This window comes from Cydia pomonella, chromosome 6, assembly GCF_033807575.1.
Source record: "Cydia pomonella isolate Wapato2018A chromosome 6, ilCydPomo1, whole genome shotgun sequence".
Classification (NCBI taxonomy): domain Eukaryota; kingdom Metazoa; phylum Arthropoda; class Insecta; order Lepidoptera; family Tortricidae; genus Cydia; species Cydia pomonella.
In genome coordinates this window covers 2,618,874-2,634,009 of record NC_084708.1, presented here as the reverse complement: position 1 = coordinate 2,634,009, position 15,136 = coordinate 2,618,874, and the positions used below count along the sequence as shown (strand labels likewise).

General features: G+C 38.7%; 1 protein-coding gene across 4 annotated transcripts in view; it reads left to right on the top strand.

Annotated features, from left to right (window-relative positions):
* LOC133518722 (serine/threonine-protein kinase hippo) overlaps positions 1–15,136 on the top strand; it is a 56,267-nt gene that overhangs the window by 16,322 nt on the left and 24,809 nt on the right. For 3 of the 4 annotated variants that reach the window (XM_061852400.1, XM_061852399.1, XM_061852402.1), the window contains exon 1: positions 939–2,036. The exons of the other annotated variant lie outside the window; for it this stretch is intronic. In XM_061852400.1, coding sequence (XP_061708384.1) covers positions 1,909–2,036 — 128 coding nt within the window. In that variant the 5' untranslated portion in view covers positions 939–1,908. Of the gene's footprint in view, positions 1–938; positions 2,037–15,136 lie in introns of those variants that run through there. 4 annotated transcript variants of the gene reach the window in all.

Genomic DNA, 15,136 nt, shown 5'->3' with positions numbered 1-15,136 from the left:
AAAATCCTATACAAAATGAGACTTAACGCAAACGCGTTCGTCACGTTATGATGTCGATAAAATTTACACTAGGGGTACTGAAGTTTATGATACCTATACGTACTGGCATACCTATTCAGAATTGAAAGAAAGCATAATTTATTACACACTTAAAATAATATCACAAAAGGGTTCGAAATTATCCAGATAATTATAGTCTTTGATAATTATCGCGATATTTATCGAGATATATTTTAGTATTGACATTTGAATTATATATCAGTCTATTTTGTTTTGTATCTCCTAGAGTTTAAGGTGTAAATTTGCTACTATGTAGTTAATCATGTGTTACCCAATAACAATAGTGTAAGAACCATTGTATCATGTTTAATGCAAATAAATAAAATGATAATTATCTGATTAATATCCTAGGTATGGATGGTGCTTCGAGTATATTTATTTACCGCATATTGTATACCGCATTTTATACATTTTAGGTTATTATCATATCGATAATTATCAGACATAAACATCACGATAACTATCATTGATAATTATCCTTTCTAACCCTGTATGACATCAACAACTTTTGAGTTTAAATGGAATTGTCCTTGAGTTTAAATGTGGAATTAGCTCTTTTTATCTAGAATTAACGGGCAACGATAAAATATTATGAAAAATTATTGCACATATTTTAAATGCCTTGAAGCCGGCGTACTTTGGCAGGCGACACAAAGTTATATTCTGAAATGTTATGTTTATATTTACTTGTGATGTGATGCAACTGCTCGACACGGTAAATTAATATAAATAATTAAAGAATTCATAGTTGAAAGAAACGCTAAACGCAACTTCATGCGCGATTAAGGAAGGAAAATGAGCTTCCCCATAGCCGTGATATGGGTGACGGTAATTTATGCTAAAAACGTCTATTTATTTTATGTATTTTAAACGTAACACTCTTGTATGTAACTTTCTTGTGCTTAAAAACGTTAACAAAAAAGGTCGATGTAAAATCAAACAAGTTTACTCAAAGTATGCAAAAGCTAGGTAGATGGAAGTGGCTTGTAATCCAGAATTGGGTTATCGTCGTTATCAGATATAGCAAAAAGCTTTTACTGGAAATATATCAATTCTCACACCGATAAAGAACCTAACGTTCCCATATTCGTCATGGATATACGTAAATACCACCCACGGTCTGTCAATATATTTCTCTCGTCTCATAAACAAGGTGGAATCTCCTGGGACATTTTAAATTTAGAACGAGAATGGAATGGGATTTCTGAACGGTCCAGATCTAGATGGCCAGTTCCAAGTTTGAATGTATTTTAACATCAAAGGCAGTCTGTATCCAACGCGGGAAGAGAGCGGACGTCCATGCCCGTTATGTAAACTCTTAAAGGATATTTCGGGAGTGAAGTTTTGTTAATCGCTTTTGGATGCCTTGGTTACATAAATGCGCCACATGTGTCATAAGTTTATGAACGTTTATTTTTAATGCAATGTGACCTGAATAAAATAGTGTTCAGTGAATGTAGTGAAAAGTTTTTGTTTAAAGTTCACATTATCCTTCTTCGAACGGATACAGTTTATTTCTGGGTTTCAATGAACTTGCCAATATTGTGTACGTTTTACGGATGTGTGGAAGTGAAATTGTGAATTCTAATATACTATACCAGAGATCGGAAAACTTTTAAGACCAAACTAGATTTAAGAATTGCGGTTGTTTTCCAGAAGTATTATTTTTTTCGGTGACTTAAAGACCCGTAACTGAGCCGTATGTGGCTCTCGAGCCGCAATTTATCGACCCCTGTATACCTACAAAAGTTCTCGCTCTTTCAAAAGACTCTCATGATTTGAAAAGTCTTCCCTCAAAAGTACGACCTACTACCTCAACCTTTGCCTCATGGGCAGCTATGGGCACCCATGGACAGTGACGGCCGCCTCGTGTTCTGGAAGGGAGGGGTGTGGGAGGGGGGAGCTCCCACGTTGAACTGCAACACCTGCAAGAAACGAAGAGCTGATAGAATGAGCGCTAATGAGCGGCCTCCGGGGTAAGCATTTGCTTAAAATAGTCTGAACTTTAATCCGTGACAAACGTTCTCTTGGTAAATCTAATAGTTTACTGACCGTATCGTTAGCGAAAGGTCCCTGTTTTAATTCGGGCATTTTGCTTTGGTATGTCCAGATGTTATTCTCTATAGGTCACAATTCTTAACAGATTCTCGTGAAATTGAATTGTAGATTTTTTGTCGATCCAGTTTTTGGATGTTTTTCAAAATGCGGAAATTGGCATAAAGGACTTAAGCGTCAATAGTGTCTATGGCGCTTAAGAGCATTGTGAGTTCTCTGTGATAATGAACTCGACGAACTAAGTATATACTTTACATTTTCTAAGCTTATCGCGAGGTCTACAGCCCACAGAGCCACTAATTATCCTCATATTTAGAACTCGACTCTCTTTTTTAGGGTTCCGTAGCCAAATGGCATAAAACGGAACCCTTATAGTTTCGCCATGTCCGTCTGTCTGTCTGTCTGTCTGTCTGTCTGTCTGTCCGAGGCTTTGCTCCGTGGTCGTTAGTGCTAGAAAGCTGAAATTTGGCATGGATATATAAATCAATAAAGCCGAGAAAGTCGTACAATAAAATCTAAAAATTTTTTTTTTTTAGGGTACCTCCCCTACACGTAAAGTGGGGGTGAAATTTTTTTTTCGCTTCAACCCTAGAGTGTGGGGTATCATTGGAAAGGTCTTTCAAAACTAATAGGGGTTTTCAAATAACATTTTTTGATAAAGTGAATATATTCGGATATAATCGCTCCGAAAGAGAAAAAAAATGTGTCCCCCCCCTCTAACTTTTGAACCATAGGTCCAAAAAATATGAAAAAAATCGTGGAATTAGAGCTTAAGAAAGACATTAAATGAAAACTATAGCGGACTTGATCAGTTTAGCTGTTTTTGAGTTATCGCAAAAAGTTTCTCCCATAGTAAAAAGACTTACTTTAATTAGGTACTGATTATGAAAATTTGCCTATTTGTTTAACTCGCGTGAAAGGTACCGTTTCATCCCTTGGTTAACAATTTACTATACTTTAAGCTCCAGTTTAGCTTATTGTGACGGAAGAGTAACTACGGAACCCTACACTGAGCGTGGCCCGACATGCTCTTGGCCGGTTTTATTATTAACAGAGTGTTAGCGAAGGTCTACGTTTCAGCTTGGGCAAAAATGCTTTCGTGTGTGTGTATGTTCTCCTCTGCAGGTCGCATTTCTCAACCGATTCTAAAGAAATTTTGTGAGCAGGTTCGATTGTTAGATAAAAATTTTCTTTCGTTTAGTTTTTTGAATAATGTTCAAAATGGCGGAAATTGGCATAAAGGTCTTAAGCGCCAGTATGGTCTATGGTGCTGAAGTTTTGTGAGTTTGCTGTGATACTCAACGAAGTACATTTTTTTAAGCTTATCGCGAGGTCTACAACTCAGAGTCACTCGTTGTAGTAATTATTTTATACTTATTTTAGAAATTAGGAGTTCTTTCTGGAGAAGGCTCCATTTTTTGCAACTGACAAACTTAAACAAAATATTTCACTGCCTTTTTTACTTGACTATTTTTTTTCTCTCCTCGTTCTGGACGGTCATAATGTCCTTTTGGTAATGCTTTCATGTTTCCACTGATATTTTGCTAATATGTGAACCTGATACGAGGAGAGAGTAGCTGAGCTATTAGTTGATATTGAGATATTGATCGTATGATATCACTATTTCCAGTGCCAGGTATAGGTACCCACTACCCAGCCTTCTTACCTAGATTAACTTCACACATCAGTGAACTTCCAATAAACACTTAGTGTACGTAGAAATAGAGTTCATTTCTCAACACCAACAACGTTTGTTTTGTATAAACATACTGATCAATCGTCAACACTTTGGCCGGTTCGCATGTCGCTCCGAAGTTTGAGTGAGACAACGCTATACGCGTATTATAGCGACATCCCGACGTGCTAATCGGGAGGCCTACCGCGAACCACGTTCGACGTGTTGCCTCTCTGTCGCACTTGTAAATTCGTACGTAAGCGTGATTGGGAGGTAACACGTCGAACGTGGTTCGCGGTAGGCCCTCAGAAACCATCCTGCTTTTGAACGATCTAATCAGAGGGCCTACCGCGTACCACGTTCGACGTGTTGCCTCCCTGTCGCACTTACGTACGAATATACAAGTGCGACACAGAGAGGCAACACGTCGAACGTGGTTCGCGGTAGGCCCTCTGGCCTCTGTAGCCTAATTGTTAGAAACATCCATAACACAGGAAGAAATAACTGTGAACACACAAATAAATGCCCTTACCGGAATTCAAACCCGGAACCTCCAGCTTCGTAAGCAGGGCACTACCTACTAGGCTAGGCCGTGGATTTATTCTCCTTACTGAGGCCTTATATCAGCCGCTAATACACTCTGTGTAAGGCACCATCAGCTTTAAAAGTGCATGGCGACTTTAAAAAGCTACATCATCAAATAAAGCTACACCGGCTTTAACCCTACACCTCTGACCCGAGAAGATTTAAATCCCTCCTAAATTGTAGGAGGGTATCCCAATATGGGACCGGCAAGAAACTCGGCAGGACACATCTTTTCAAAACATTTCTTAAAATGTTTTTTTTATTCCATATTAATTTAAATTGTATTTTTTAATGTAATGCATGTGAGTTATAAGATGTGATGTTTTGAAAAAATGTGTCCCGCCGAGTTTTTTGACGGTCCCGTATTCATTCATTCATAATTTCTCCATGCAATTTCGCAGCTCACTGTACATGTTTACGTTGTTTGAACTGGCTCGCGTTTTACTACACAATAGCATAACAATGAGTTAATAAGTGAAGAATCCTCTAATATAAAGAGCTAGCCCCGAAAAATCGGTACATGATTGACGAAAAGCAACGAGCAACTAGTATTTTTGCTACGCTACCCTTATTACTAAATCCGGGCGTTTGGCAACTGCTCATTGGCTGAGGTCAGAGAATGCAGGCCACTTGATGAATGAAAGTTTTAGAGTTCTGGTACTTACTTAGTGTTAAGGGGTTCCTGGTGGGGGAAAACGAACGCCACGTGACGTCTGTTCTAGCAAAGAAAATTGAGTATAGAGGCGTATTGTCAAAGTAAATTTTGGTAGTCAACTAAATTTACTGCCATCTTTCGACACAGGACTAAAACTCTTCAAATGACATATGGCTATTGAATTCGTGTTCTTTCACTTGTATATGTGTTAAATGTCAAACGTTGTCGTCATCTATTCAAGTATAGGCAAAGGTATATCGCCATCTATTCGAGTATACATTTTTTCGTCGCACGTTTTTTCTTAGACTTTATATTAATACGGAGTTATGTTTATCTTTGGTTATAGTATATTCAATTCAATCATTTATTTTAGTCATAATAAGACCATATCATTTGTTAGTAATACAATAAAATTAATCTTAATATGCTAATATTAGTAAAAAACAGATTCAAATAAAAATACATTTTTTTTTCATAATTCGAATAAGACTACCGCTGCACGTGCAATAGCATCCAATGGTGCTGGAATGGGCAGTCCAACCTCTCGGCTAGCACACGTAGTAGACTGTTGGAGCTCCCGCGCAACCGCCGCATCAGTGAGGCACTGCGCTTACGCATTATGGCCGGAAAGCCATCGGTTCGAGCCTCCGCGAACATACCTGATGCACTGCAGTAGCGCGGCAGTCCCAAGAGTACCCTAAACGCATTATTGTACTCTGCGTGTATCTTACCCACAGGCTGCACGTGTAGAAGCTCTGGCAATATAGCAAACAACAGTTAGTTAAGAGGATAGTGGACTTCCACTTCTCCATTTTCAATGATTTTTTAAATGCTCTTCTTAACGTGAACCATTTTTGGGGACTTGCTCTCCGTCTATAAAGTATCTAACAATAGTGTCAGGTGTCTCGTATGAATAGCGGTGTCTAAGAGCCTTACAGCAGTCAATATCCTTGCGTCTATTGAACTTCAGGACCGGAATTCAGGTTATATGTTATAATACTGTCATTTACAATAATATCTCGCAAAACTTGCATTCTTCAAGTGGCCTGAATCTCTGACCTCCACCGATGAACATCTTCCATACGTCTGGTAACATCAATAAGGATAGGATTCAAAGTAACAAATGACTTAATTGCCTTCGAAATCGTGAACCATTTTCTTGGGACTAGCTCTCCGACTATAAAGTATCTAACAATGGTGTCCGGTGTCTCGTATGAATAGCGGTGTCTAAGAGCCTTACAGCAGTCAATATCCTTGCGTCTATTGAACTTCAGGACCGGAATTCAGGTTATATGTTATAATACAGTCGCAATAATATCTTATAAAACTTGCATCCTTCAAGCGGCCGGATTCTCTGACTGAAGAGGATAGGATTCAAACTAACAAATGACTTAATTACCTTCGAAATCGTGAATTGAATCGATTGAAATTTAATGCATGTTAATTATAAGATGTAATGTTTTGAATAGGTTGTCCCGCCGAGTTTCTTGCCGGTCCCATATTGGGATACACTCCTCAAATTGAGGGGGGATTTAAATCTTCTCGGGTCAGAGGTGTAGGGTTAGAGCTGGCGTAGCTTTATTTGATGTTCATAAGCGCATTGTAATATGCCTACTTGAATAATAATATAAGAATAAAGTGTTTAAGAGCCTTTTAGAAGTCAATATGCGTCTATTCGATTTGTTAGATGAGTTTCCCAAACGCAGTTATTCCTTGCAGCTAATTTTCTTTTCGCCGTTATTCACAGTCGCAAATTTTCCCACTTTTTAATTTCCCTGTCTTACTATTTCTCGGTAGCGACTTTTATGATCGCATTTGTTCACAAACGCATTTTTTCACTTTCGTTTTATTACTCTGTAGTATAGTTTTTTGCTCGCAATATTTTCCAAAACGAATTTTTTACATGCTTGAATTTGTTTACAAACGCGTTTTTTTACATTCGTTTTATTACTCTGTAGTATATTTGTTGCTCGCAATATTTCCCTAAAACAATTTTTAACATGCTCGAATTTGTTTACAAACGCGTTTTTAGGGTTCCGTAGTCAACTAGGAACCCTCATAGTTTCGCCATGTCCGTCTGTCTGTCTGTCTGTCTGTCTGTCTGTCTGTCTGTCTGTCTGTCCGAGGCTTTGCTCCGTGGTCGTTAGTGCTAGAAAGCTGAAATTTGGCATGGATATATAAATCAATAAAGCCGACAAAGTCGTACAATAAAATCTAAAATTTTTTTTTTTAGGGTACCTCCCCTATACTTAGGGTGGGGATGAACTTTTTTTTTTGCTTCAACCCTACAGTGTGGGATATCGTTGGAAAGGTCTTTCAAAACTAATAGGGGTCTTCAACAAACATTTCCTGATAAAGTGAATATATTCGGAGATAATTGCTCCTAAAGAAAAAAAAAATGTGTCCCCCCCCCTCTAAATTTGAACCATAGGTCCAAAAAATATGAAAAAAATCTTGGAAGTAGAGCTTAAAAAAGACATTAAATGAAAACTATAGCGGATATGATCAGTTTAGCTGTTTTTGAGTTATCGCAAAAAGTTTCCCCTTCATAGTAAAAAGACTTTCTTTCATTAGGTACTGATTATGCAAATTTGCCTATTTGTTTAACTCGGGTGAAAGGTACCGTTTCATCCCTTGGTTAACAATTTACTATACTTTAAGCTCCAGTTTAGCTTATTGTGACGGAAGAGTAACTACGGAACCCTACACTGAGCATGGCCCGACATGCTCTTGGCCGGTTTTATTTTATTATTGTAATAATTAGGAGCAAAAAACAGATTTCATAAAAAATAAAGATAAATCTATTATATACAGGGCGTCCCACGGCGATGCCACATGGAGGGAAAGTACCTTAAATATCATAGATAGCATATTTTGCTGAAAGAAGACTTCATTTTATTTTTAAAACTTAGTTAAATTGCATTCATACTTTTTTAATTTTTTTTGAAAAAAAAATGTATGGAAAAAAAATATCGCGTCATTGGAGGAAAAGTACCTTAATTTTTGTAAATGAACATCTTACTGAAAGAAGACATTATTTCGATTTAAAAAAACAAGTTGAATTGCATTTTAAATAATTTCATGGTTAAACCGGGAATCGAACCCTCTACACGAGAAAAAAAAATACCCTGTAGCTTTGTCATATCGATCGAAAGGCTTCAATGTGAGAATTACTTTTTTGCTAAATAACGAAATAAAAATGCCATGCATTTTAATATTTTTAATACAAAATTAAATCAATTTATCAAATGCTCAAAATGTTTTCCATCCTGTTCAATACAAAGTCTCACTCTTTTCATTATTTCACTCCCTGTCGATTTTTTAATTATGGTGTGGTGGATATTTAAAATAATACGTCTAAGTTCTGCTTGTAGCTCGTGGACATTTTCATACTGGTTCTTGTAAACTACATTTTTTACATAACCCCATAAAAAAAATCTAACGGGGTTAGATCTGGGGATCTCGGCGGCCATCTAGTTTCTCCATTTGTTCCGATCCAGGAAGTAAAGTGTTCATTGAGATAATCCCTTGTTCTGTGACTGTTATGAGCCGGAGCCCCATCTTGCTGAAAAATAATGTTTTGTCGTTCTGCCAACGGAAGATTATTTATCTCAATTCTTAAAATCTCAAGTATTTCTAAATACCTATCCGTATTTAGATGCCCTTCGTAAAAATGTACTAAGAGGACCCGGTTGTTTACAATACCACACCAACAGTTGAAGGAAAAACGCACTTGATTGTTAGTCTCGCGGATACGTAAGGGATTCTCCCTGCACCAGATGCGGTTATTATGTCTGTTGTACATACCATTATTGCTGAAGTTTGTTTCGTCAGACCAGATAATATTATTAAGAAAATCTTGATTCTCTAGAATGAGCCTCTCGATTTCTCGGCAGAAAATCAATCGTCTACCAGGATCACCCGGTTGCAATTTTTGTACTAATCGCCCTTCAACGTAACTTTTAAATTTGTATTTTTTCAGTACACGGTGTATTTTGCTTTTCGAAAATCCGGTTTCTGCTTCACCTTCCCTCACTGAACCAGGGACCGGCCCGCTATCCCTTATAAGGGGTTTTGTAAGGGTTTTGCATAAGGCTTAACTCACCATACCCTTTGCCCGGCGAAACCCTTTCATTTTGCTTTTAAAGCCCTTATATTAAAGCTAACCCTTTTGAGGTATCGGTATCCTAATACCCTTACAAAACCCTTATCATCCGCTCACCAATACCTTGCATATCGCTTATAAGGGTTAGCCTTATAAAGGGCTTCCCTTTCAGCATATAAGCGTGCTAATTTAAATCATCTACCTTGTTCATAAAGCACACATTACTGTAAATCCAATAGTAAGCGATCGTTGTTGGCGGCGGTGTTCTTTGATGTTCGCGCGCTTCCGAATGATCGAAGCCGCTGTAGATTAAATACGGTTCAATTTTCAATGGCAAAGAGTTGTGATTATCTGTTACTTTGCGCGGATCGAGCGCATCGTCACGGCGCTATTTTCTTCAGTCTTAGACACGTGCCAGTGTTATCATTAGCTCCCGTTGCAAATAATATACTTACTCGCAAGGCTCCGAAACCGGTTAAATTTACAAACCATTATCATTTACTTGGCGCGAAACCTTAAAATTTCAGTTTGGTTCGAAAAACCGTTACTTTTAAACCGGTTATTTAGAGAACATTTTCATAAAGTTATTGTCAGATTAACCGGTTAAGAACAATAAAATCCAGTTTATTCCATGCGCGGTGTCTTTGTTTACGAGCCGATCTCTAGTTTCGTACCGATTTATTGTTTTTTTTCGTAGAACGTTTTTTGTCCTCTAAAGTTATTTGTGTTTATTTTGATATTTATGTATTTATTCATTATGTGCTTATAAATATGTGTTTATTCATTATATATGTATTGTTTTTTTTAATACTATGGCGGCGACAAACACACAAACGGTCCGCCTAATGTAAAACCGAGGGAAGGTAATAAATCATGTATGAAAGGGAATGAAATTAGATTAAATGAACTTTATTGGATAGAAATTAAAGGGATGATATTTTAAAATATGGAACCATAAACTACTTGAATTAAACCAAGACACAAACAAGGGAGTATATCGACGTTTGTAAATACGAGGTGTAACAAAAACAGTGGGGATCCGTTCGACCAAGTTCTAATTCTCAGATCAGAAGCTCCGGGTTTTCGGCCTCGATTTTTACGATACTTGGGCATTGATTTTTGTCCGAGAATTGCTTCACTGAAGTTCAGCCTTTGACCTAGTGGCTTTGGCAGTGGTAGCTGACTTTTCGTTTATTATTTAAGCTTTATTCAATTATTCTCTCAAATATAAAATATATTTGTGTCCAATATTTGCCATTAAGATCTAAACTACCTATGTATCTATTATTATTATTTTACATAAAAACCCATTTTCTAATAAGATATTTATCTTTTCTTTCAAACTGAAAATATTGGAAGGAATGGGCAGAAACGGATTGGAATGGAATGAAGTTTCAAAGATTTTTTTTCCACCATCTATCTAGCTAGAAGGCAATCAAGTGAAACGAATAAAGATATACCTACCCAATATACACCGTGTTTTTTTTGATTTGCGTTAATTTCGAGGGTGCATTCCTGAGCTTAAATTAAGTAACTTTCTCAAAGATACCGATATTCTAACTAACTCCATTTCGGAGATAATCAATCATAATTTTTTATATTATAAGGCCCTTACGAGCGTGTACACTTGCTTTAGGACCTGTTTACTTATTAGTTAGTGTTTAGTGCGAGTTCATACATTTGCTACTAAACGTACGTACTATCTCGGACGATCGATGTTAGAAATGACATTGATATGTCACAGTTTTCAATTGTTTGGTTGAGTTAAATGTAATGCCCGTGTTACAACAACGCTATATGCAACATTTAGTTACTTTTTATAAAAATAAAAATAGTAAAAAAAAAAAACAAAAAAAAATATTTTTTTTGAAAATTAACTATGCCATTTAGTTTCCTTAAACGTACTTACCGAAACCCCGGAGTTAACGCAATTCAATAAAAACACGGTGTATACTACATGTGATTTATTTGCATTAGATAGTATCATATCACTATATTACTACCTTTTTTTTAATACCACGACGGTGGCAAACAAGCATGCGGCCCGCCTGATGGTAAGCAGTCACCGTAGCCTATGGACGCATGCAACACCAGCGGTATTAGATGCGCGTTGCCGGCCCTTTAAAAACCTGTACACTCCTCTTTGAAGAGCCCCATACTGTAGCCCCTGGGGAAAACCTCAGCAGGAAGCTCATTTCACAGCCGAAGCGTTCGCGGCAGGAAATTCCTCTTAAACCGCACAGTACGCGACCAATTAGGTTCTAGGGTGTGAGGATGAACACCCTGCGAGCGAGCGGTGCGGTGATAGAAAGCGGCCATTGGTAGAACACACACAAGGAGGCAAAGTCTCTCCTTAGACTTAAAGGTTCAGTACCGCCTCTGAGTTTGGGATCGTCGACGATTCGTACGTTCAGCGCGCCTTTGGACTGAGTCGAATGGTCCAAGCTAGCATGCAGGTACTCCTGCCCAAAGGTGACAGCAATACTCCATATGGGGACTGCAATTTATATAGCAGCAGTTGTAAAGTATCGTCTCGCTTTATTGAGCACACCGAGTTTTTTGGATGCCAGGTGGCTACGGAATTGGACATCACTGGAAATGTCGACACCGAGGATCCCAATACTCCCTGACATGGTAAGGGCTGAGCCTTGGAACTGTGGGACCACAGTAAATGGGGTTTTCTTAGCGGTAAACGCGCAAACTTGTGTCTTGGTGGGGTTAAATCGGACTAGATTGTCCCAACCCTACACTGAAACTGGATAGAGTGCTTTCAATGTCCGACACAAGCTTTTCACGACTCTCCAGCACCACAGAACGAGGGATGTTGGCACGGCCTGTGTAATAGGCATTCCCTACTGTCGTCTGCATTGCATAGCAATGAATGTCGTCGTTAGACAACATATGCCATTGATGTGCAGCAAAAACAGCGTTGGGGATAGCACAGAACCTTGCGGAACGCCAGCGTTAATGTCCATGCTATCGGAGCAGCTTCCGTCTACTACGGCTCGTATGCGTCTGCCGGAAAAAAAAGCTAGCGATCCATTTGCATAGTCCCTGCAGCAGTCCATAAGATGGTAACTTCGATAGGAGACCCCTACGCCAGACCCTATCGAACGCATTCGCTATATCTAGGCTAACTGCCAATACCTCACCTTGACTCTCAATGGCCTAAACTCAGCGGTGTGTGAGATACAATAGAAGATCACCAGTCGAGCGACCGTGACGGAAACCATACTGGCGGTCGCTGATCAGGTCGTGTTCTTCCAGGTATCTCAGCAGCTTTGCGTTAATTATACGCACCATGACCTTTGAGAGAAGAAAGGTAATAGCGATAGGCCTGTATCTCGATGGGTCCGATCTGTCGCCCTTTTTAAGCACAGGGTGCACAAGGGCCGTCTTCCACGAAGATGGAACATGCCGTTTCTTGCTAGAGAGTGTGAAAAGGCGCGCCATCACGGGACACAACTCAGGAGCACATTGCTTAAGCACAATCGCTGGTATGCCGTCTGGCCCGCTCGACTAATGAGCGTCGGCGATAGCAACTCCCGCCGAATATCTCTCTGCGTGAATGAGATCTCTGGCATGGAATATACGCACCGTGGGATGGTGGGCGGCACGGCGCAACCGTCGTCGGTTAGGGTCGAGCTTGAGGCAAAAATAGTAGCAAACCAAGAAGATTGGCTTTCTCCTTTGCACTGTGGGCCAGATGACCATCAGCTTTTCGCAGTGGTGGTAAGGACGACTGACAAAAATTTCCCTCGGCAGCTTTGGCAAGCGACCAGAACGCGCGACTCCCAGTGGGGTAGCTCGCTAGTTTCTCACCAATTCTGTTGACGAAATCGTATTTAGCCCTGGCAATGGCCCTCTTATGACCATATATCTATGAGTACTTAACCGTGACAAAGTGGATTTCCGATGAAGAAAAATTTATTTTGCCGTGCCGTACCATGAGCGCGAAACCTTCTTCATTGACGTTTTACAGATACTTAGGCTCTCAGCATACGGAGCGTAAGCATAAGAAACGCGTAAGCGTATCGTAATACGCGCGTAGAACGAGAGCGCTGCGAGCGCGAACAACTTCAAACAAGTCTTTTCTGTCGTCATTATGACAGACGTAGCGTAATATGGGCGCAAAAAACAAAACTTCAGCCTTATCAAACAATAAAAAATCTTCTTCATCTGACGAGAAAGTAAGATCGTTGATACATCCGCCGAAGACATCTGACGCCAGCGACACCATGATTTCAGCTAGATTCCACTTATTAAACGATTACGCTTACGCGTCTCGTACTCGTAACGTTTTTACGATACGTTTACGCGACGCTTACGCTCCGTGTGCTGAGACTGCTGAGGATCTAAGGCGGTGAAAAAGAAAATACCTATTCTTAAACAATTGTGCGTTTAGACTTGGTATAAGTCACAATTTTTCAGACGGAAAATGAAGTTGTTCATGTGATAAAATTAAAATCTGCGTTCTCTCTAGGATAATTTTACTGTAACTGGGCTTGCTGTGTTCTAATATAATATAAATTATGCACTTCTTTATAAAAATGCACTTATTCACAAATAGTAGTTTTTTTAATAACCTACTCAATGCCAAGCTATTTTAGGTAGGAGGAAAATGAATTTTTACTTGTTTTTTTATTTAAGTTATATGGTTTAGTTTATCAAATTTTAATTTTTACGTAATCATACTTTAAAAAAATAACCACTTGTATAAAATAGTAATGTTATTAACTTGATTCGGGCTCGGACACCAAATCGGCACGAAACGAGAGAATGCTATGCCCTATGCAGCACACGGCCGTCTCATCGCTCCCCCAATAAAACGGTTTATTAAGGTTACAATAAAGTTCTTAAAATGTTCGCGTTCTTCTGAAATTTCGGAGTAAAACCGAAATAAACCGGTTTTAACCGGTATCTTTTAAACCGTTTCCGAGTTTTCTTACTCGGACAGAAGTGACCCTAATTGTTATTATTGTTGTTTACGCCGTTGCTACTACCTATTAGAAATATGCAGTCAAGCGTGAGTCGGACTTACTTGTGTACTATTCTGTTAAACTTTAGAGAAAAGTCATATTTAATAAAATATATATGACTTGTAGACCTTGTTTTATTTTAATCAGTTCACACTTGTCAGCCAGTAGGTACAATTATGTTTAAAAAGTCGCCTAGTTTCGTAAGTGCAATCGGACTCAGCTAATACGATGCACGGCAACGGCTACTATACTAGTAATTGTATTCGTACTAGTATATAGTAGATGGTAAGCGAACAAAATTATTTAAAAAACCCTTCCCTAGGAACGTATTTTCTTTCCTTTTCATACACTAGCGTAGATATATACTAATTCTGCCTCTTTCACGCAACGCTCAACTACGACATTACTAAAGGGAAAGCTTTATAAAAAGCGCTTAATGATAAGGGTAACCCTTATTAAGGGATTGCAAGGCATATAGGATAGCAGTAAGCAATTGCAAAGGGCTAGCTTTATTTTTTGCTAAGTTTTTCGGTAAGGGCTAGTCAAATATATGGGCTTGCAGTTCAAACTGGACAGTCTTTCAATGTGTTAGCCATGTTTTTGGGACGCCCATTGAAAGGCTTTTATCGCGGAAAGGGTTGTCGGGGCCCTGCACTGAACATTTAGGATTTGCCTCAAAGTATATCAAAATGTCGAGCTCATCGTCAGTGTTTAACATTTGGTGCCGTGGTTGTGGTAATAGATGATCGAAACGTCCCAAATTTGTCAAATTATCCACCAACCGTTTCATAATAAATCGAGATGGTGTATTTCTATCAGGATATCTTTCACGGTGCCAATTTAAGGCTAATGTTATGTTTTTGTGGTTCAAAAAGTATGCTTCCATTAAATCAACATTATTTTGATACGCCATGGTTATTTAATACAATACCGTCGTAACAAAATCCTCGTAAAGCGAAATAACTAAATAAAATAGTCAATTCCCGCCAACAAACTTTTTAAACTTTTTTTTTTTTACTTTC